The sequence below is a fragment of the Rhipicephalus microplus genome, chromosome X, assembly GCF_043290135.1.
Source record: "Rhipicephalus microplus isolate Deutch F79 chromosome X, USDA_Rmic, whole genome shotgun sequence".
NCBI classification, from domain to species: domain Eukaryota; kingdom Metazoa; phylum Arthropoda; class Arachnida; order Ixodida; family Ixodidae; genus Rhipicephalus; species Rhipicephalus microplus.
This window is the reverse complement of record NC_134710.1, coordinates 338358581-338382213: the sequence shown is the minus strand read 5'-3', so window position 1 is coordinate 338382213 and position 23633 is coordinate 338358581. Positions and strand designations below refer to the sequence as shown.

The 23633-nt window shown below is 47.4% G+C and overlaps 1 protein-coding gene across 39 annotated transcripts in view; it reads left to right on the top strand.

The window, feature by feature from the left end:
* CaMKII (Calcium/calmodulin-dependent protein kinase II) overlaps positions 1–23633 on the top strand; it is a 243703-nt gene that overhangs the window by 26632 nt on the left and 193438 nt on the right. For all 39 annotated transcript variants that reach the window (XM_075879738.1, XM_075879744.1, XM_075879740.1 and 36 more), the window contains exon 2: positions 18043–18137. In XM_075879738.1, the coding sequence (XP_075735853.1) occupies positions 18043–18137 (95 nt within the window). The remainder of the gene's footprint in view (positions 1–18042; positions 18138–23633) is intronic.

Genomic DNA, 23633 nt, shown 5'->3' with positions numbered 1-23633 from the left:
GACCGAATACTATCGACACAGTGGTGTCGCCGTGGCAGTCAGGCGTCCCCCCCCCTCTCTCTCTCTATTTCCCGCTCCCTGTTAGAATTGCGCGACGCAGATATGGGGTTGGTGGTTATGTTTCCGTAATGGTGCATTCAGACGACGGACCGAATCCGGATTTGTCGTGGACGCGGACAGATGAAGTCGACGGCGGAAACGGCGCGCTCCTTCCCGAGAAGCCTGCTCGCAAAAAAGTGCTCCACCAGAGAGAACTTGCACCGTCTGCACAGCGTGAGGTCAGATTCGTCCTGACGTCGACTTCTTCCTGGAATTATTTGATCGGACGGAGAGCAGAGTCGCAGAAAGAGACTGCTTGCAGGGCCGCTTGCGCTGTTAATGCTCACGGAAGGAAGGAAGGAAAGAGCGGATCGAAAGGCGGCGGGGAGTTTTTTCTCTTTTTGCTTTTAAATCCTCAAAGGCAGCATTCACTCTGTAGTGCATTTGGCAAAGCCGCAGTACTTGCGGCCGAGCACGTACCGGGCATTAAAGGAAGCCCCCCCACAGCTCGGCGAGTTTGACGCCGTCAAACGAACGACGAGTGCTTTTAAATCCTCCTCTACGCAGGGCACTTTCGGGATGACGACGACTCTCTGAGCGAGTTTATGCGCTCACGTCGGGTTCTCTCGCGTGCCACTTCTTGCGACCGACTCGGTAATAGCTGGCAGAAGAAAATAATAATAGTTAGAAATATCGGAAAAATTCTCTTTGTTATCTATAAGCTCCGGTATGTAGCCCCGACAGGTTTTTTCCTTGCGCGCTAAGGCGAACTTTTCTGCGTTATTTTCTCAGTATCTGGTTGCTTTTAGGGATTAGTTGTTTCAGAGAGAAAAACAAACGTTCATTTAGAAACGGTGTTCCGAGCGAGGCCCGGTATCACCCTAAGATGGGAGGATTCTCTAGTCCAGGAACCCCTTGCTCTTAGGGAACCCTCCCATCTTAAGTTCTTTGAATAGGGGGAAAAATGGCGCACGGCCGTTACGTCATGGCGGTGAGAAAGCCAATTTCTGTGGCTGATAAGTAGCGCTCCGCGGTATAGCATGGGAAGGTGCTAGGAATGGGAGTGAGGCCAGCGGAAATACTATATGCAGTGGACAGTAAAAAAAAAAAAGAATTTTTTTTTTCAGATTTGATGTTGCTTCTAAATGGCATCATGTATGCCAGTGTTATACTAATCCCCCCCGCGCGCGGACATCTTTTTTTGTCTTGATCACTGTTGCATCACATTGCTGTGTAGTTGCTGTCGTTTCAAACACACAGCTGACCTAAAATGAACAAATGCTTAGTATAGCAAATGGACGTCGTTATGTCGACTCGCGGGTTACAAGCTTACGCTCGATCTTTTGTGATCCCAGTATATGTTCGCAGTACTTGCTATAAACTACATGTAAGATTACGTAAAGAAAAAAAATTGCCCGCAGCTTCCCTCGGGGGAACACTGAGGAGGATGCGGACCATATAATTGGTTAACGGGGTGTTAAAGTGCGACTTACTTGGGTCGATGGCTAAATTGGTTAACGTGGTTGTGAAATGGGGTGTTAAATTGCGACTTACTTGGGTCGATGGCTAAATTGGTTAACGTGGTTGTAGGAGGGGGTGTTAAATGAGTGAACACGTACACACGTATGCGAAAGGGCGGCGCTGGTCGAAGGGACGTCGATCATTGTGTTTGTGGATTCGTTGGAATTCATTTCACCGCGACCTTGGACGTCGACGCGCCGTACAAACCAACCGACGAGCGGCAACTGAGCGAGCGAGCGCCGACCTTGAGTATATATACCGCGCGACGGCGCATGCACTGTCAGCTGTTGAATGTTCTCGAAGCGCGACGCCACATGCGCGTCCACTGGAGAATCAGGAGAATTGTAGATGTCGAACGCGGTGTGTAGAGGAGGAAGGGTGCACAGATGGTGGAGGAGTGAAGCGCGCGCGGTGTGTAGAGGAGGAAGGGATGCACAGATGGTGGAAGAGTGGGCGACGGCGCATGCGCGCGCGTCAGCTGTCGAATGTTCGAGAAGCGGTGCGGACGGCGCGGACGGCGCGGACGGCGCACTACAAGGCGCGAGTATAAGATGCTTCCGCATCTAAAATAATGTATTTATAGCTCAAAATCTGACGCGTATATCCCGTGTGTACAGCTTTGCTTTTCCTTGGCCGATGCGGCTTCAGATGGCGTTGCGCTGTTAAGCACACGAGGTATACAGGGCTCCGGTTCCATCCACGGCTGCGTTTCGATAAGACGAAACTAAAAAAAACAAAAAAAAAAAACGATCGTGTAGGTAGATTTAAGTGTACCTTGAGCCCAGCTATAGCGTTTTTTTACCCACATCCCATTTTTTCCAACCCTTCGCATTTCGCCACTTTTCCTTTCAATTTACAGTTTAAAGTTAGGTAGCAGCCACTGCGGCGATACTTCTCGTAGACTGTAGCGGATGAGTCCTTGCACTTAGTTGAAGTTTAAAATAAAGAAGCTGACAAGCACTACGCGGTTGCGGGATCGAATATATACCGGCTACGGCGGCTGTATTTTCAATGGAAGCGAAAAATGTTTGAGCTCCTTGTATCTATAGATTTAGGTGCACGTTATATAGAACGTCAGGTGTAGAAATTTTTCGGAGCCCGTCACTACGACGTCCCATATGGTGGTTTTGAGACGTAAAAAACGAGATATTATTTCTATTACGCGCCAAACGCAAGTAATAAGCAGTCGAACTTCGGGTATTACATGAGGCATGCCGTTTTCCTGACCATGTGCTGCTGCGACGCGCCTTTGTTTAAAAGTTTGTCACGTGAACTTCTGGTATGACGTATACCCCCAGCTGACTGATTTCCTGCGCGCACGGCGCGCTCAGTTTCGGTATTGCCTATTGATCGAGGCTGAAAATTTCGATTGCCTTTAATTGCTTGCGTTTTTTATTTCTTTTTTAAACGGGCATGTCATGCATTGTCACGTCCTGCAGCTCATAAGCAATGGTCTTTAAGGTAATATTTAGTTATATAATGGTTTTTTGTTAATTACTCATTTGAACACAACTTTAGGTGCGGCATTGTCTTTCCTCCTCGGTGTTTATGAAGATGGCAGGGCCATGACTATGTCCGTCCGTCCGTCCGTCCGTCCGTCCGCTCGCTTTCGTCTGGCTGGGTGCTGTCGTGATCACCTTAACGTGCGTGAACACCTAAATTAGTATGGGAGGGTTAGATGATGTGAAAAGTTTGACTTGCTGGTAAACACATGAATAATGTCACAATCCCGTCGCGTACGTCGTCAAACACTTCCCGCCAGACAGTGACCCGCGGGCAAGTATGTGCTGCTGGTATGCGGGTATGCGCCACAGGGGAATAAAACTTAGCATCTACCCAGGAACGTCGAGAACACACATGCACAATTTTAACGCGTGAGCGTCAAGAAATCTTGGCATCGGCAGCGTTCACCCGACAATGCAAAGAATTTATGTCAGGGCAGGAATCGAGCCCAAGCATTCCGCGTGGCAATCAAGCGTTCTATACCACAGAGCCACGCCAGGCCTCGGAAGTGCTTTTCAAATAGACTCTAATGTTCGTGAAACGCCATTTGTGGTTGCAGTGTTGGTTCTCTGATTTTATAAAGCCTACATATATACTTTTTTCGATACAGCCACAGTTATTCCTTATACACCGTGGATACAGCCGTAACGTCGGGTTGACGTCAATTGCAGTTGGCCAGCCGTGCGTTGGTGTTTTATGTATAGCACTGTCCAGGGCTATCATCCTCGCGAGCGCTTTATATCAGCTTCTGGTGTTGCACATACTGCATGTTCCTGCTGGCATCGTTGGTTATATAAACATCTACAATTCGGCATATGTCTGTGCGTGCAGTATTTATAGATACATTTACCGTCATTTCATGATATTTCGCTCAATAAAAAAATTACTACACGGTCACCTTTCTTCCTCATGCTTTGCATAACGTTGATTCCCAAGGTACGTGGCATCTTCCGATTTTATAAATAAATGTGTTTCTATAAGAAACGAATAACACCCTGTGTATATGAAGCTTCGAACCTCACTTTGTGCAGATGTATAACACCTTGATTTCACTATGACGCGCGTGCTTCGCCTTCGGGCGAAACGGCGGCCCGCCTAACATTACTCCGTGAGTCATTAGTGACTTAATATAGGGCTTATATTTCTATACTATCTGTTGAGCGCTTTGTGAGGTTCGGATATATTGCCTATTCAGCTAGAAATTTGCGCGTACTGGTGGAGGTGATGGCAGGTCGCAGCGATAAATCAAACGGCGACGTTCCACTCTACATGTAGATCCCGTCTATATCGCCAACCGGAGTCGCCCTTTCAGCTGTGTCAGCGCGCGGTGCTCAGCGTATACCAGCGCCTTGCGAGGATTGCGAGATGATCGCATGGCATTCAAAGGAAAGAAAGCGTGCACAAAACCACGTCCACGGTGTTCCGAAAGCCACGCGCGCTGGGTTTTAACTTTTCTTTTTTTTTTCTTGCACGGTTTTCGGTTGCCTCTCTGTGCAGACGTGCTCCGCGTTCTGAAAAGGCGCGCGTGCGTGTGTGCGCGTAAACATCGCGGGACGGCCTCGTGCTGTCCGCTCTCTCATCGACATTGGGGACCGCGATCGTGTAACAGCGTCGCTGGGTGAACAGCCTGCCGATTGACGTGGTGCTTTCCCTGCACGCGTGCGCGGAATGGAGCTATGTTTGTATTCTCTCTCTTGCGAATGTGCGCCTTTCTTAACACTTTGCGCAAGGTGTGTAAGGGCGCCTTTGAACTTGGTCCCCGCGTCGTTGCCGCGGGCCCTCGGGAATTCGTAAGCTTTTTTTTTTTTCATCTTGCACACACGCGCGCGCATACAGTGGCTGACCGTCTGTGGTGTTCTGCAGTCGGTGTATCGGATTCAATTGCCGCGGTAGCCGCGCGTGTCGCTGCGGACGGAGGGAAGTGTGCTCGGCGTCGCCATCCTCGTTTAGTGTTCTCAAAATACGTGTTCGTACTATAACCTATAGACGAGGTTAACTATGTGAACTTCTTGATATAGCGGAATTTGCTTTGTTGTTTGGCGCCGGGAAGGGACGACGGACGCACAGAAAGCCGCACTGGGCACATTATACGATATGCTATCTATATGTGTGTTGCGTAATGTTTGTCATTCCTGCTTGAGCTACACATTAAAGTAGCGCATTCGTAAAAGTAGAAGATGCACACAAAAGAAGGGCAAGCCCCGCCGCGGTGGTCCAGTGGGTAAGGTACTCGGCTGCTGAGCCGCAGGTCGCGGGTTCGATTCCCGGCTGCGGCTGCTGCATTTCCGATGGAGGCGGAAATGTTGTAGGCCCGTGTGCTTAGATTTGGGTGCACGTTAAAAAGAACCCCAGGTGGTCGAAATTTGCGGAGCCCTCCACTACGGCGTCTCTCATAATCATATGGTGGCTTATCAGTAAATATATATATATATATATATATATATATATATATATATATATATATATATATATATATATATATATATATATATATATATATATATATATATTCCGTGTGCGGCCACCTCCATTGCCTTGGACGGTGTGGTCGGCGTTTTAGTGTTGACGAGAGAGATAGGGAGAGGCTACGCAACTCAAACGTGCACTTATTTGCTCCAAGCGTTTCAAAGGCTCCATAGCGAGTACTTGCTCGATGTCAGCGTTCACCATTTTGTTGTGCGGTTCGCATCTTCCACTGTACCACAATACGTGTAGACAGATCGAGACAAAGCTAAGCTTTCCACTGCGCAGGCGCAAAAATTATGTGGCTACCTCGCTGACATATGGGGGCTCGGTGACTGCTTGCTGCGCAGGTTGCCTTTACTCAGCCTTCAAGACCGAAAGCAGCGTTTCAGAGCGCAGAGTGTTATACGAAGACAGCTCGAAAAAAGACGTATTCATACAATACAAAATGCAGTTGCCTTATTTTGCCGTACTGTGTAAACTCTCGTTCCGCGAAGCGCGCGCTTGTCATGGGAAACAGCTATATATGACTCGGGTATGGAGAGCGCATACGCAGCTGCAAGCAATCACTCATCTGATGGGGGTGACAGGTTAGTCTACAAACGCGAGCATAAAAACCCGCTCGCTTGTCTCGGCATTCGGCTCCACCCTGTTGTCGCATTGAAGTGACGACCTGCTGTATACGGCGTGCGTGGTTCGGAATAGGTCAATATGTAGATATTCCTTTTCTTTTTTTGCACAGTTGCCTATTTTCTGCTCGGTTTCGCCCCCCCCCAAAAAAAAAAAAAAAAACGCGGCAGTTTGTTCACGGCCCCTCACCGCGAGTCTTGCGATATACATGTACAATACGTATACCGTATTTAAGCGAGGATTGTTTTCAGGTAATGCGGGGACGTGGCGAATGAAAGGGAGAGATGAACAGCGCTGCGTGTACTATTTATTTTTTCTTGTTTATTCTTAGCGTATGTATGAGAAACCTAAGAGCCTTTGAGAGAAATCCGTACGAATTTATATCTATAGCTTCGGGCGCTTATATGCTGTCCAAATCTTTCCGTTGGTTCCGGGTCGTCACGCTTCGTGCCGCGCATGTAGTGGCCGTCGTTCGAAATGACCAATAGAAAGCGTCTTCCCTAATAGTACTCTGTATTTCATGGTGCTGTTTAGGTCCGTTGTTCTCTATGAACGGGTGTTTGTCAGTATAACTATTATAGCCTAGCATACGCTGAGCGGGCGGCGTATACTGCGTATACGTTTCAGTTGAGGCTGTCTCGCATACAGTATTAGTTTGCCGTGCCCGACAACCGAAACGCGTCCTTCACCTGGGCGTCAACAGGCTTGTGTTCGAGTTTTGCTTCGCGCCAGGGGCGAAGCAATAAGCTGAAATAACCCACGTTGGTTGACGCAAGACGTAGCATGCCGAGCTCTTCCGATGATGGGGATAGTGGGTTCGCCCTGTTCAGTTTGCTTTCGCATTTCGTGAAATATTTGCGAAGGATGTCGCTGTTTAGTTTTTTCTTTGTGTCCTCATTTCTGTAATACGGCGTAGTTTGAATGTTGTCTACAGAAAAAAATTGCCTGAATTTGACCGAACGTTTCTGTGTCGCTGTTTGACATGTCCGGTTGTTTTAAGGAAAATGCTATGGGGATGGCTGGCAGCGCGGAGTGCAACGACTGTGCCCTCGATGAGACTATTGAACACATCTTATGTTCCTGCCCGGCATACACAAACGAGAGGCTTCACCAGCGCAGTGTTTTAAATCAACTGGACAGAAGTGGTTTCACTGTCGAAAAATTATTGGGACCATGGCACGACCCATCCAATTTCCAAAATGCAACGAAAGCACTGCTGCATTTTCTTAGACACTGGCCTGTTTCTTCGTTTGCGATGATCAAACTGTTACGCGTCGGCCCAGTCAGTGACCTTTTCTCTTCTCCTCTATAACTTTCCTTCCCCCTCTCCCCTTACCCAGTGCAGGGTAGCGTACCAGGGCTCAGCCCTGGTTAACTTCCCTGCCTTTCTCTTTGTGTTCTCTCTTTCTCTTATTTCAGCATTCCGTACAGCTTCCATACTTACGAAAAACAACGTCGTCATGGATCAATTGCATAATGTGTCACAGGAAAAAGGAAAACAAAAATCAGTACGTTTGGCTGAAGAGAGAGAAAAAAAAAAAAAGACGGCGGTTTTTGCTTTCGAGTCGTCTTAGGCAGATGTGTGAGGGACCTTGTGACTTCTACTAGTATATGAGCGCGGGTTACGTTAGAATAAACGAGCGTGTCATATTCATTTGCACTTCTGCGCGCAGCACAGTCATGTTGTTGATCAAAGAAAATAAAAATAAAAACTGGCATTGAATATGCAGCAGATAGGGTGGAAATTCTGGTGTCGGCGTGTAGTTTCTACATGTAACGTGGCGTGAAATGTGTTCATTGATTGAAGGTTAGTGAGGCCGTGTCCCACAATCCTGCTTCAACTTCGAATGCGCGTTCTGCGCACAGTTTTCGCGTCATGCTAACCGAGTTCAGTGATCCGACAGACTGTGTCCATTACACTCCCCCCAAAAAAAGTAGTAGTAGTCGCTAACTTTCGGATAGCTATGGTTTGTCACATATAGTACAACTGTAATGGTAACAGTTCCTTCCTTTGCCGTTACTAACAGCATTTAGTAAATGTTACTACCCCAGTCGTTACTAACCATAGGTAGTAACTTTTAGAGCTTTCAGGAAACAGAAGTGGGGGCTGGTACTACCGCGTTAATTTTACCACATTATTTCTTCGTTGTTAATACTGGTAAAGTAATGCCTAATTACTACACAACTTCGGGTAATCTTGCGTGATGTGCCATAAATTCGAAGAATACATACTATAGCCGTAAGAGTACACTGTGCTACAGTACTAAGTGAACGACTCCCGGAGTTTATATAGCCCCTAATTTGAATGTGCTTGTCTGGTACAGGTGAGCACTTAAGTTTCAGGATAAACTACAAAACAATGTGAGCCTATAGAGCTCTATATCATATTACCTGGTTGTGTTTGGGGACATAGAACAAGACTTTTAATCAGCCGTACTTATGCAAAATGATATGTCATGTCTACTTACTATAAAAATGCCACAAGAATACATTATCTACGGCAGCCAAAATGGAGTACTGAACTCATTAACTGATCTCATTGCATTTAAATGGTTGACTGTGCTAGCATATCCGCGGTTCGAGGGTAATAATAGTTTCTGGGGTCTTACGTACCAAAATTGCGATATTATTATGAGACACGCTGTAATGAGGGACTCCGGACTATTTTGAACATCTGGTTAATTTTGATCCGTTTGTCATTCATGTTAGTTCTTTGTACTTTACTATGTTAGTTGTAATTGTTTATTACAACGCGTGCAGCACTTGCTTTTGGTTCGTTAACTTGTACTTAACTCTGCTATTATCCGTCTAGATAATAGCAGAGTTACGCTTACATATCTCGGTCGCGTAATTTCAAATGGATGATTTTTTTAATCGTGGACATCTAATGCGTCGTTTTTTTATTTAAAGATACGTTAAGACGATTCCTTGTATATATAATACAATAGGTATTACCTACTATTTTAGGTTATATAGTTAATGCAAATGGTAAAAACGATGCAAGAAAGCTTGTAACGGCTGCAGTTACTACCTATTTCGTTTTAGTTACTAATTGTGTACTAACGTAGGTAGTGAACAGGTAGCAAAAAGTCAGTAACGGTTGCAGCTAGTAACTGTTTGCTAACGTAGCTAGTGAACAGGTTGCGAAGGTTAGTAATTGTCCAAGAAAGGTAGTAAGCGTTGCAGTTACTGCATATATTTGCTTGCAGTTGCTACCTTTTTACTAACGTTTTTAAAGAGTCTATTCTAGGTGGCTTTCCTGCCAGGGCTTGCTGCAGAAGACAGAAAATGACCCATTCTTACCCTCGCTATCTTTTTTTAAAATATTTTTGAAATGTGGGCTTGTGCATTGATGGGGCGTTCCTCTAATCGTACGTACTCCTTGAAATAACGGCAGGCGTTTGTTCTGTTCAGGGTTCGTGGCCGATAATCGCTATGCAAGGCATGGACATTTTTCCCCCTGCACACCTTTATTTCTCACGCGAATGGCATGCTCGACAAGCACAATTTTCACAGATAAGGGGTAACTGCATATAATGTATACGTACTTGAGTCGCGTTTTAATTAGATCTCCTTAACTTGCGCCGTTATAAGCGCGTGACGGGGTGGCTTTCTCATGAAGGATTCAACGCAGCAGGGTTCAAATGCCGGAGTTCCCAAGGGAGTGGAATGCAAAAAAAAAAAAAAAAGATAAACGCTCCTATATAGCGAGTTACCGGTTGGCCGTTGTAGAACGCTGCGTACGGTGGCCGGAATTTCTCGAGCCGTCCGCTATGTGGCACTGTCGTAGTACTCTGTGGAGTTGCAGCGTATTGATCTCCATATTTTAGGTAAAAATATTTAAGCTCGAGATCGTATCTGGGAGCGTATGTATATGTATACTTATGTGTGTGCGGATAACGAGAGAAGAAAATTGTGAAAGAAAGATAGCATTGCCCACGGAAGTTAAATGAACGTTTCTCAGATGATTAAGGTTCGCTTTCTTATAGACCCATTATTGGCGGAAGTCTGTTTATGGTTGTACTAAATAGCCGGCTAATTGAAACATGGGTGCTCATTGTCTGTGATAGCTATGGACAACACTGCGTTATATATATACTGCTCACAGTTGGTAATTTTTTCATCCACTTTTCTTTCTTCTTATTTACATTCTATTGGTGTTAATAACTTCCCCTGTACATTCCTTGGCATTACTGTCTGTTATATCTCATATATATATATATATATATATATATATATATATATATATATATATATATATATATATATATATATATATTATTTCCCCCGTCTAACTGGGACCAGTTTGTTTTTCTTAGAAGTGTCGTAGTGCAAATTGTTTATCACAGATTAACCCCCCTCGCCCACTGTAGAAAGAGGCAGGAGTGGACGGGGAGCTCGGGCCGTCGTTTCGACATATCTACGTGGTTGTCTATGTGTGTATGCGCCCATCTATTATGTTTGCTCCCGTTCCTGGACGTATATATAGTGTTTGGTTGCTTCCTGTACCCCGAAGAAGCAGTGATGTAGAGAGAGAGAGAGAAAGTCGGTAGAGCGTTTTATTGAAGAAGTACACTTGCGGCAGTGACTTTTCGCAGGGTCGGCGCGAGAATTAACTGCAGGCCATGTGATTCACTGCAGTTGCGTCGGGGCTCCATTAATCGTTTAATGGGGCATCACTCTCCTCCAGTGAAATCTTTTCCCGCGCGACCGCCCCTCTTTAGTGGCACTGCACAAAAACAAACACGCGGACCACGTCTGTGTGGTGGTACTTCTTCTTTTTTCTTTTTTCCTTGTTCGGAAGCGTTTATTGACCCCCTTTCGATGGCACTCTTGTATACGTCACTGCAGACGTACGACTTCGCCGTTGTCCTGTGACAGTCGCCTGAATGTGCCCTCCAGGGCTTCCACACGCCGCATCACTTCTTTCTATTGCCTATACGTATATAGTACAGCTAGTGCGAATCTGAGGCGAACGCCTCATTATACAATTCAAGACGCGATAGAACCTTTACCTTTAATGCACAATTAACAAATTATTGTGTTTCTGGACGCCATTATTGGGCTTCGTATAAACGGACATTTGCCGCGTGAAGTAGAATTAACATTCGAGCTTTACCGGCTTGCAAGCTAATGAATAAGGTGTTCACCTCAAGTGCTCGACCCTTAATCCGTCACATCACTTGTGTTTTGGCGCTCGCTCAGTTCTAACTTGAAAAAATTCGTGTTCTAGGTACTCAATGCTACTTTATGGTACTCAATGATTAAGAAAGAAAAAAAAAAACCTAAGGCACGATATTTTTTTGTCTTTCGCGGAGGCTGCTGTAAAGATGCTTTTTTTATGCACATTTATTTTTGTTGATTATTTAATCTACGATGCTAAAAACCTGTTCAAGTCGCAACCTGATTTTGCGAACTGGAGTTACGTTTCGAAGTTGGCTCGTTTTAGTTTGTTCGTTGAATAACACGAGAACATCAGTTACTGGCAGTTCGTGGAAGCCCGTATTCCATAGATCGTAACGTGCGTCCACCGTGAATTCAATTTTTGCGCAATCTGTAGCTACGGCAGCGTCAGATTCTGGTATAACTTCCGAAACCGCGATATGATGACGAGTCACGCGCCCTTGTGCGAGCCTCCCGGTAAGCTTTAATCGCCCGGGGTTCATTAACGCGCATTAAAATCTAAGCGCATGGGCGTTTCTTGCCCCTATCGAAAAGGGGCCGCCATGTCCGCCAACCAAACCCGCGCCCTGGAGCTTAGTAGCGCAGTGCTATACTCGTTAATCTACCTTCTGCCTCGGACTCTGGTTAAGGCACCGGTAGGCTTTGAGTCTGGTGGTGTAGCTCCAGCGCTACCCTTCCCTGGCACAGCTTCGAGTTACTGCGGTAGAGCGGCTCTCTCTGATCATCACTTATAGGTGGAGGGGGGGGGGGGGTCTACTTTGAGTGGCCAGCGTTGGCACCTGTGGTTGGCCGAGTGTTTTCGCTGGAGTGAGCTGTCGCTATTAAGTAACTTGTTTCCTAGTCTCGTTGGTTTTTTTGTTTATAACTGCCGAAACAACTCGCAAGGCCCACTGCCGACCAGGCGCTGTGCTGTCTCTACCGAAGTGGTGCGCGTGGTTAGTACACTCGCTGTTAGCTCTGTCCGCTCTCGCGTGAAGTTGAAAAAAAGCCTCCCTGAGCCCCTGCAGCTGTATGGCCCAGTATCCCAGGTTGCCATGCGACCCGAGTTGCGGTGACGTGCACGCATGCGCTCACGAATGTGCGCGTTTGTGTGAACGAGAGAGGGAACAGACGAGCTCGTTTTCCGTTAATTACTATCATAATGAAGCCAACAAGTGCTCAAGAAAGTGGTCGGGAAAACGGCACCATGGCAGTTCAAGCAATAAGGGTTGTCTCTTTGATTTTCTTGTGAGTTAAGATGAGTTATATGAGTTATGAGTTATCTGTTGAGATTTCCCCTATTCGTATACCTGGATTCTTTTTATCTGATGGCATCATCGTAACTAAGCAGCAGCAGGAACAACAACAACAACAACAACAACAACAACAACAACAACAACAACAACAACAACAACAACAACAACAACAACAACAACAACAATAATAATAATAATAATAATAATAATAATAATAATAATAATAATAATAATAATAATTTAAAGAGGTACTGACACAAAAAGTTTGCCCTCGCGTTTTTCAGCTGCAATGCGTTGCTGTAGGGCTGCTAGTAATGACTCGACACATTGTTTGCTGCAGCACGGGATAGATAAATAATTACAGGCCCCTCATTATCAATCAGTTTCAGTTTCAAAGAGTTCAAAAACTGCATGGGTGCAACTGTCGCCACCTAGCGTGTGCGACTCTCGACCACGTCAGCACAGAGAACTGTGACGCACTTCCGCACGATCCGCATCAAGAATTGCTTTTCGAATAGGAAACGGCACTGGAATGTCGCCAAGCACCGAATTTTCTAAGCGTGCGCCACGACCACACACTCGCAACCAGCCGCCGAGAAATATAGACTTCGGGAACTAACGCGGCAAAAGAAAAATGGCGACTGGGACGTCATCATAACTTGTTTTGTTGACCGCAGCGTGGTGATGTGGGGGAAGTAAGGGGGTCACCTTGGGGTCACCTCCGAGGGTGTCTATAGCGCTATAGAGTCGTTCGCTCACGCGAACTTCAAAATTAATTTAAAATAACTTCCAAGCTTTATTCGCTGTTCATATCTTGCCGCTGATATACGAATGTTCACAATAATTGAATACGCAGGCTATCTCGGCCCCGAAAGTTCGTGTCAGTACCCCTTTAACATTGCCTTGGAACAACCATGAGGTCTTAGTGCAAGCCCATGCAAAAATGAAACAATACAATTCAGACACTCTTCACGAAAATCAAATAAAAAGAGTGAAAACAAACACAAAAAAAGTCGAAGATGAAGTGCAAATTTTAAGGGGAATGAATATACGCAACAATGTAGAAACCTTGCCGAAAGATGGAAAAGGGAAAAATGAATAACAATAATAATCAGTCGTGATCTCTCGGTAACCGTAAAATGTGAGGAAAGGTTTATTTGAAGTTTCTACTGGAGCCCGTTCGTCACCAGGAATGAGTGTATAAATGTGTAATGTGTTTATTTGTGTTTTCCCTATATATGTATATATTAAATAAAGGGAGTGAGAGAAGAAAAAGTCGAAACCCAAGAAATGAAAATAGCTGGTTGGGGTCCTGTCAGGCAGCGCTAATACTGTTGTCAAGCTGGTAACCATGTTGACAACGAACCATAGGTCAGGAAAACTTGTGGAGCTCACTCAGACTCACTAAATATATTTTGCGCTTCGTACTCGCTCGGACACAGACTCAGGAAAACTTTCCTGAGTCAAGCTCACTCGGACCCACGCTCACGAAAATTTTCTTCAACCGAAATAACTCACCAAGAGTCACCCGGGCTCACTCAGACTCGGTCTCACGGCTCTATCTGAACGAGTACGAGTGAGTGGACTCATGAGTGAGCTCGCCAATCTATGCAGGGAACTCGTGGCGCACTCATACGTCAACGTATACAGCGCGAACCGGACAACTGAACTGCGTTATGGTTGCTGTCTTAGTTTAGTACTTCATCGTTGTAACTTTGTATTACCTTGTATTTTGTTTATTATTATTATTGCTTCACTACGGAGAATGGTGTTGTATTTATTTGACGTATGAACTGCAGGCACATTTCACCTCCCGGCTGTAACGTTATTGAGGCTCGCTGACCTGACACAACAGTCTTGTGACGCGGTTGTGTGTATGGGCGCGTCTTGGCGCAGGCCCAGAGAGCGTTGCACCGATTTAAGCTTGTCGATGGAGTCGTGGCCTTGGCGGCAGTGTATTTTGTTTCTACCGATTTACAGGGACTTTTTATTAGTTGTAGTTTAGCGTATGAACGTCGTGTTGTACGAGCTGATTCACCGCATCGTTGTCGTACCTTTCCGTTGTATAGCCTGCACACGATCTCTTGTCAGCGCAGCCATGAACGGCCATAGTTTGGAACTTGTACACTATAGCCATATAGGTGTCGCTTTCGATTTTTTCTGAGAGGCCTGTTCTCCCTTCTGACGTCGCTGATATAGTGGCTATACCGAGACTTCACCGGTGACAGCGCGGCCCATGGCATCACCACTTTGATGCTTCCTTCGTGTTTTAGAGCATGTTCAATTTTCTCCGTGTTATACCTTCCTACATTCGATACCTTACGCTTATTATTTACTTTGAAAGCTCTGCCAATTCTATTTTGTTTGTTCTATTTGAGGCTTTCATGCTTTGACGCTTCTTAATGAGGTTCTTGGTAATTGCTAACAGAGTTAAGGAAACATTAGAATTCAATCAACCAAAGGAACAAGCAAGATTTTGAACAGGCTACTCAACAATCGACCACATTCATACTATCAATCAGGTAATAGAGAAATGCTCCGAGTATAGCCAACCCGTATACAGAGCCTTAATAGATCGTAATTAACACTGCAGAATCGGGGCGTCAATGAAACATAAACATCCTGGAATAAATCTACAGGGGATCAACTGCTATACCATAGTGCGCCATAAATAAAGCAACAGAATACCAATCAAGAAGGGTGTAAGGCAGGGGGATACAATCTCCCCAATGCTATGTACCGCGTGTTTACAGGAGGTTTTCAGAGGCCTAGAATGGGAACAGTTATGCATAAGAGTTAATGGAGAGTACCTTTGTAACCTGCACTTCGCCGATGACATTGCATTGCTGAGTAACTCAGGAGACGAATTGCAACTCATGGAGAGTGGAAAGGTCGGTCTTAAAATTAACCTGCAGAAAACGAAAGTAATGTACAACAACCTCGGAAGAGAGCAGCGCTTTGAGGTAGGCAATAGTTACACTGCAAGTTGTAAAAGACTATGTCTACTTAGGACAGGTAATAACCGCGGAGCCGAACCATGAGATTGATGTAACTAGAAGAATAAGAATGTGGTGGAGCACATTTGGCAAGCACTCTCAAATTATGGCAGGTAGATTGCCACTATTCCTCAAGAAGAAGGTATATAACAGCTGTATCTTTCCGATACTTAGCTACGGAGCAGAAACCTGGAGACTTACTAAGAGGGTTCAGCTTAAATTGAGGACGACGCAGCGAGCAATGGAAAGAAAAATGATAGGTGTAACCTTGAGAGACAAGAAGAGAACAGAGTGGAATAGCGAACAAACGGGGGTTAAGGATGTCTTAGTTGAAATCAAGAATAGGAAATGGACATGGGCCGGGCATGTAGTGCGTAGACAGGATAACCGCTGGTCATTAAGGGTAACTAACTGGATTCCCAGAGAAGGCAAGCGGGTTAGGGGGAGACAGAAGGTTAGGTGGGCAGATGAGAATAAGAAGTTCGCGGGTATAAATTGGCAGCAGCAAGCACAGGACCGAGTTAACTGGCGGAACATGGGAGAGGCCTTTGCCCTGCATTGGACGTAGTCAGGCTGATGATGATGATGATGATGATGATGATGATGATGATTGAGGTTCCTCGTATCCTGGGACAGCTTGCCAGTGTCTTGTTTAGGTTCCTCCAACTTCACTGCACACTCCGTAAGGATACTCGTCAGATTATCATTCATTGCGTCAATGCTAGGGCTGGTTTCCTTGATAAGAGCCGAGTACCTGTTCTTAAGTGAGACTCTGAATTCCTGTGCTTTCCATCTCAGTGCTAGCTCATTGATTGGCTTCTTGCGTATCAGTTTCTGTCGTTCCTTCTTCAAGTCTAGGCGAATTCGAGACCGTACCATTCTATGGTCACTGCATCGTATACCTTGCCAAGCACTTACACATCTTGCACGATGCCTGGGTGTGCACTCATTATAAAGTCTATTTTGTTCCTACTTTCGTAATTAGGGCTCTTCCATGTACATTTACGGTTCACTCGTTTGCGGTAGAAGGTATTAAAGATACGTAAATTATTGCGTTCTGTGAATTCTACTAATAAATCCTTTCTGGCATTTCTAGTACCAGTGCCACAATCCCCTACTGCTTGGTCTCCAGCCTGCTTCTTCCCTACCTTGGCATTGAAGTCGCTTATCAGTATAGTATATACCGTGTTTTTACTTTACTCATTGCCGATTCCACGTCTTCGTAGAAGCTTTCTACTGACGCGTCGTCATGGCTGGATGTAGGCGCGTATGCCTGTACCGCCTTCATCTTGTGTCTCTTATTGAGTTTTATTACGATACCGACCACCATTTCATTAATGCTGTAATATTCCTCTATGTTGCCAGCTATGTTTCTGTGAATTAGGAACCCGACTCCCAGTTCTCTTCTGTCTGCCAAGCCCCGATAGCAAAGGACGTGCCCATTCTGTAGCACCGTATAGGCCTCATCTGTCCTCCTAACCTCACTGAGCCCTATTATATCCCATTTAACACCCTCCAGCTCCTCGAACAGTACAGCTAGACTTCCCTCACGAGATAAAGTTCTAGCGTTAAACGTTGCCAAGTTCAGGTTCCAATGGCGGCCTGTCCGGATCCCGAGATTCTTAGCACCCTCTGCTGCGTTGCAGATTTGACCGCCGCCGTGATCAGTTGCTTCGCAGCTGCTGGGGACTGAGGGCCGAGAGTTCATTTGGCTTATCAGTGTGGGAGGTAGGGGCCAGATACTGCATCAGGGTGGCCAATCCTTTTCTAGTGAGGGAGTGGGTTACCGGTGGTGGTGACCGGTGATGCCACACCCCTAGCCTCTTTAATTCGATCATCGTGCACGCGGATATATTTTTCAATCCGGTGGAGAATCGCGCGGCACCGGGAGTCGAACCACGGACTTTTTGCACGCGAGGCTGATGCTCTAACCACAACACTATCGCTGCGCCCTCATCGTTCGTGGACCGCTATAGGCTGGCGGATGGCGACACATGTGCGTATAGGGCGTTGAGCTTTGGATTAATAGCGCGTGCATACTTGGGTCGAATTTACGACACGTTTCCCGCGTTTTATCCACGCGCTTTTCGTTAAAGCATCTCTTTGATCGTGCAGCTCGCGTGTATGTAGCTTTGCTTGGCAAATTGTGCGGAGGCGAAATGCACAGAACACTCGTGCTTGCGTAAATTTAAGTGCGCGTTCGAGAACTCCAGGTGGTCGAAATGAATCCGGAGTCCTGTACTATATACCGCGTAAATGAATGAATGAATGAATGAATGAATGAATGAATGAATGAAGAATGAATGAATTCACAGCCATCGCATGATGACGATGTGTGCTGCTTTCTGTTTAATAAATAATGAAGTGGTGTGGAAGAGGGGAGCTGGCGTACTTAATGATGAATTTCAGATCTATTGACGTAGCGGCGTGGCCATTGTTACATGAAGTGTCCCTCCCTTTCTTCTCCGCAGAGGTGCATTTTCAATTGTCCGACGATGCGTGCAGAAGTCAACGGGGCTCGAGTTCGCCGCCAAGATCATCAACACCAAGAAACTGTCGTCACGAGGTGAGCCGTTCGGATCATCCTGCATGTTAGCGTGCGCCCTCTCTATATGTGTAACCTCGTTGTGCGGCCGTCTCGTATAGCGCCGCTTCGCGCAATGAACAAGTGTCCAGTGTGTATAGTCTGTGTTTCTTTTTCCCTCAGGTCGGTTCGGTGACGCATGTCTCGCTTTTTTCTTATACTGCCACGATGAAAAGCGCCCCACCTTCGGCAGCGGTCTCACTTTGGTGAGAGAGCCTCTATTGCGCGTTATGTCGTCAAGCGGAATAGCACGCGGAAAATGTGCGTTTCCGACTGTTCGCTGGCATGTTCTTTAACAAATTCGAATACTGTGCCTTTGTATAATCGGCGTTCGCCCCCTCCATTCTTTCTCGTCGCTGCCGCAGGCTTTTCTTGTTTATTTAAAAACTTTCGGCACTTGCCACTACGTTTCGAACTTCGTCAATTTTGTTTGTTTTTTTTTCCGACCGCAAAATCATTCCCGCTTTCTCACAAAGCGCGAATTACAAGTGGCCTCTTTCGTTGGTGTTTTATTTTTTTTTTATAAATCTGCTTCCGCGACCGTATGCGTTTCATTGCTTCGCGCTCCAGTGCCTTTTGTGGTGCAGACGAGGAGCTAGCGCGTCCGGAGCCGCCATTGTTTCCCTAAGCCCCGCTATTGTGATCCCGCCTGTCATTGCGTGCGCGCCCGCGTTCATGCCTTATCGCAAAGTTGCTATACAAGTCCCGTCAATCCGGAGGGAGAAAGGCGCGCGCGATGCTTGTAACGCGGGATTTTTTTTTTCTCGACCCGGGGCCCGCGCGCGGGGCTCGCGGCCTTCGTTTTGGGGTCCAATAAATGGGCGGATTAGTTTTATTTGTACCGCCGCCTGCCAAGCTTATACTATAGCAGTGAATGCTATTGAACGATCTTTAGTTTTTGTACGCCGGCGTTTTCTTTTTCGCAGCCCCTGCACAACGCATGCTCCGCGTTTCGAAAAGTTCGCGTCACGGAAAATAATTGGGCGCAGCGACTTTCCGCCGCTTTTTTTTTTTTTTGTGCGACCTTTCTGACACTAAGTATACTGCAGCCTTTGTGTCGCGTATACGGAGGAAGGGGCTGCACCCGTGCCTCCCCCGTTTTGGGCGCCTCAGGGGCGCTCGCAGCGGGCGTGCTTGAAGTTATTAGCCGCCCGCCGGGGTTTGACGCGTAGCTGTGGGCGTGCGGTGCTGCCAGCAGACTCTGCAGTGAAGGTTCCTGCCAGCTCCGTTGCGCAACTTCGATGGTGGCTATTATTTTCTTTACGACTGCCCGTTTTGTGTTGTCAGACCTACTTGAAGGTTTACAGCCGTAACACGATCTAACGCGAGCATGCCCCCCCCCCCTTTCCCTTTCCTTTCAGTTCACGCAATGCACCAGACGTTACGCCGCTCGTTTCGTTACGAATATAGGAGTGCTTTAGTACGGGTGTTTCTATTGTGAACGCAGCACAATGACCTTCTCGCGAGGAGCCCTTCTTTGATAAGTGCACGAATGCACGCGCCTCCACGAGTTGCATGTGAATGGGGCAAGCGTAGCTGCTCTCAGCTCTTTGAGGCCGCGCGACGCGTCGGGCGAGGCATCGAAATATACCCGGTATGGGTGAGCGCCTGGCGCTTCGATAAGGGAAGTATAATCTTGAGCGAGAACGGACAAGCGAGCCACTTGACCGATAGCGGGCAACTTATCTACTCGATTGGTGAAGGTGCCAACAAAACGCTTGCGAGGCTGCATTCCTGGGCTGTACGTTATTCAGGGCTTGCAGTTTATACGCGGAACTTTGTCGTTATGAATGTATCCATTTTATAAGAAAAAGAACAAGGGCGTCATCACTTATTGTATTTTCAAGCATTTCGATGGGCCCAGCCTGCGGCATTCAATCGATCGCAGCTCTGCGCTGTTTGACCTGCTTATATATGGATCGACGACGCTTTAGTGGAGCTCTTCGGAAAGATATGCAGAAACCATTGATCGCGTTCGGTTTGCGTGGGAAGGCCCAAATGTACAAAACTGGCGGAAATACACCGAGAACTGAAGCAAGGGTGCCTTCTTTCGCCGTGGCTGTTTACGTCTTGTTTAAATGGAATCGATAGTTTCAGGTATTAGTAACTATTTTACAGTTTATCAGCAGAAGATCTAATGGATATGTCAAGTACAGAAAAAATGCTAAACTGCAATGCATGTATTGAGTGCAGTTTTGCTCCAAAGCTGGGCAGGTGATCATGTGTTGCTGCCTGTTTTAGGAAGTGTGTGTAAAGGAAATAATTATCATCAGGAGGTCAGCTACTACCTGCAGCCACTGAGTTCAGGTGTTGACTATCTCTGTAGCCGATAATAGCCGAGCCGAAGCGGTGGTGTGCCTCTTAGTTAACGCACGCACATTTGCATAAGCGGTGTAACCTCGCACACCAGGCACTGCGATACACATGTTGTCATTCTAAGCCCACAATGCGCTAAGCTCACAAGACGTGGTAACGCGCAATAGTCGTTACAAAGTCGAAGTATGTAAGCTGTTGAACGCCGCCCGTAGAGTTCCGCTTCAGATAGAATAAATTTCGCGGGGAAGCATATGTTATGCCGCAGATATGGAGCGTCCAGAAAAAGCAAAATCCAGTGAGCTGAGTCACCTCCTTGCCGCCTTGCTCGTCCGGTTATATTAAATAATTTTAGTCGTGATCACCTTGACCACCGGCTCAGCGGGCGCTTAACACCTCCAGCGACACTCCGTCTTTCTTACGATCAAGACGGTATCGCGTGTTCCTGCTTGTGTGCAGTGTGATCCACCGTCGCCCTCTGCAGCAGCCCATCCACAGGGGTCGTATTCGCTGCGGTGCTCATGGCTTCCCAGCCTGGCTTACCGAAGCCGAGAGCCGGCACTGGTTCTGCAGTCTGCAAAGACGGCCCAACGGATCGATAGCGTCCGGGCCCTTGCTGCGGTGCGGCTCCGGCACGGCGCTCGCTCGCGCCAGTGCACACGGTCGCGCGCCGCGCTGCGTGTGTTCTTCGCTGCGGCCTGTGAGCAGCTCGGGGGAGGAGGGCTGCAGTTACTTCTTGGGGCAAACACTGTCGCGATGTAAAAGCTCGATGTGCCGCCGCCTCCTTAACTGTGTCGGGTCGGGTGCGCTAAAGCGCTCGTGGAAAAAGAACTGCAGGATGTCTCGGTGAAACTCCGAGGCATCGCGGAGTTAGCCCTCCCGTCTTTGCGGTGGCATGGTAGGGCCAACTGGGACATTTGCCGCATTATGCTCACGACGAAAACTTGTCGTTTTCCCCTGCTTCCTCCGCTGTTCCGAAGCTGACCAGGTGCAGCACTTCGACATTCTAGCTGGCATTTGGGATAAGCGTTGATTAGTCCCTCTTTCTATTGCGTAGCTAACTTTGGATGCGAACACCAATTACCCCTGGTCAGCATAAAGGTACACCCCCTTCCCCTCGTGGTTTTTAACTTTAATACCTGCAGGCACAGCTATGTTAACCTAGACGTTGATAGCGAATAGCGCGTGTTACATAATGCTACTTGCACACAGCGCCTCTTCTTTAATCTCGAATACCGAAGTGAGCACTTGAGCAGCCAAGCATCGTTCAGCTGCAAGAATCGGTGTAAAGGCCAAACGGATGAATTCAGTTAAGGAGTCCAAGAAGCCAGTGCTATAGTTCAATAACTCTTGTAATCTCGTGGGTCACTCGCTTCTCAGCTGGGGCTCGCAAGCATCTTTTTGCCTCTGGACCGCTGACTGTGCGGTGAGTTTTTGACCTATACACAGCTCGATTCGCTTCCTGTCCTGGCTCAATGTCAGAAAAGGTTGCGGTTGTTTCGTACAGGGGGGTCCTCGTGCGGCGGGGAAAATTCATCCTCATCGCAAAAAATAACGCGTATATTTGTAGGCTTCCGACTTCGTTCGGCGCGTGGCCGCTACCCCCTCCTTGCTAGCGGTCCTCTTAAGACGTCTGCGCAGTTGCGCGCTGGCTGTCTTCTTGGGAAGACTGCGGGCGTCTGTGGGCGCAGCGAGGAAAAACGCGCGCGGTTCCTCGTACAGTGTTGGTCGCGGCAGTCATCATTATCTGCTCCGACGCGGAGGAAGCTCGCAATCGCCGGAGACGAATGGCCCCCGAGAAAGATGGTTTCGAGCGTCGAAGACGGTCGCCTCTTTTTTTGTCCCAGCCACGTGGTGCGCGCGCTTCGACGCGGCGAAGGCGCGTGTCGTCGATGATAGTTTACGGTGGAGCGGCAACGTTGCCAGAGTAATTGGGCAATCCATCAAACGAGGGGGACAACCCCGCGACACCTGGGTATGCGCGCCTATGCAGGAGGAAAAAAAAAAAAAAGGGGGGGGGGGGTGTCGGAAGCGTCACGGCCTACAGAGACAAATGGATCGCCGGACGGCGGCCGAATTGTCGGCGCCCGTGCGCGGACTGCGGGTCCCAAGCCTTTTCTGTTTAACGATTCCGGGCGCGTGTTCACGCTCGCGGCAATGTGCGGCGCCGCGTAGACGGCTCTCTCTCTCTGAGAAACCGGGCGGCATCCACTGTCTTCGAGCTCCTGTACGCCAAACGGCGGCTGGCGGACCCCGGGGGCGCGTAAGACGTGCGAGAGTTGGGAATGGACGAATCCGCGCGCTCCACTCGCGGTAAATGTGCGAGGTGATAGCGGGAAAGCCTTTCTCCGCGCGCACGTATACCATGCACGCCCTCTGCTGCAGAGATTTTCTTCTCGTGCCCCCCCCCCCCCCCTTCCTGCGGGCAGCGCTTGCCTGATATGAATGCGCGAATTACTTGTTATTGGTTCATGAGGAAAAGGAAGAAGGCACCTAATATCTGTCTGCCTACAGGCGACAAGGCGCAGTGCCTTCGAATTACTTTCGACGTTTTACTTATGCCCGCTCCCCGCAGCCCCGTTTTTAGGGGCGAAGCTCCTTAGGGCGTGGGCTGTGCGTCCCCTGTAGCCTGTATGGAGCCACCTCTCGTTTAGTTCTTGCAGTGTTCACTAGATGGCGGCTCCGTCTCCTGCATGTAGCCACGTCTCGTTTAGTTCTTTCAGTGCTCACTCGATGGCGGGACTTGTAGCTGATGATGAAAAGATGCAAGATGTTATAAACTAGACGGCGGTACTTGTAGTTGATGATGAAAGATGCGAGATGTTATAAAATAGGAATGATGTCACATATGGCACGTGTCATTGGTGGAAGGCAATCGTTTGATTTAGTGCGGCGACGTACGCTAGGGGGAGCATTGTAATAAAATCGAGTAGGCAAAATGTACGGAAGATTCATGGCTTACCAGGTTTTCCTCCAGAGCTTCGCCCACTAATCATCATTCACTTCGTGGATATGGCGGCACTTTTTTTGTTTGTGGCTTGTGCCGTCTTTCACGTCTTGCAGCTACATGGCTGCCTCGATATAGCTCTTTCGCACTACCATTGCTTCGTGAGGATTTGTGCCGTTTTCTGTCGCTCGTGCTTTTTCGAGCGGTCTAGTTTACGG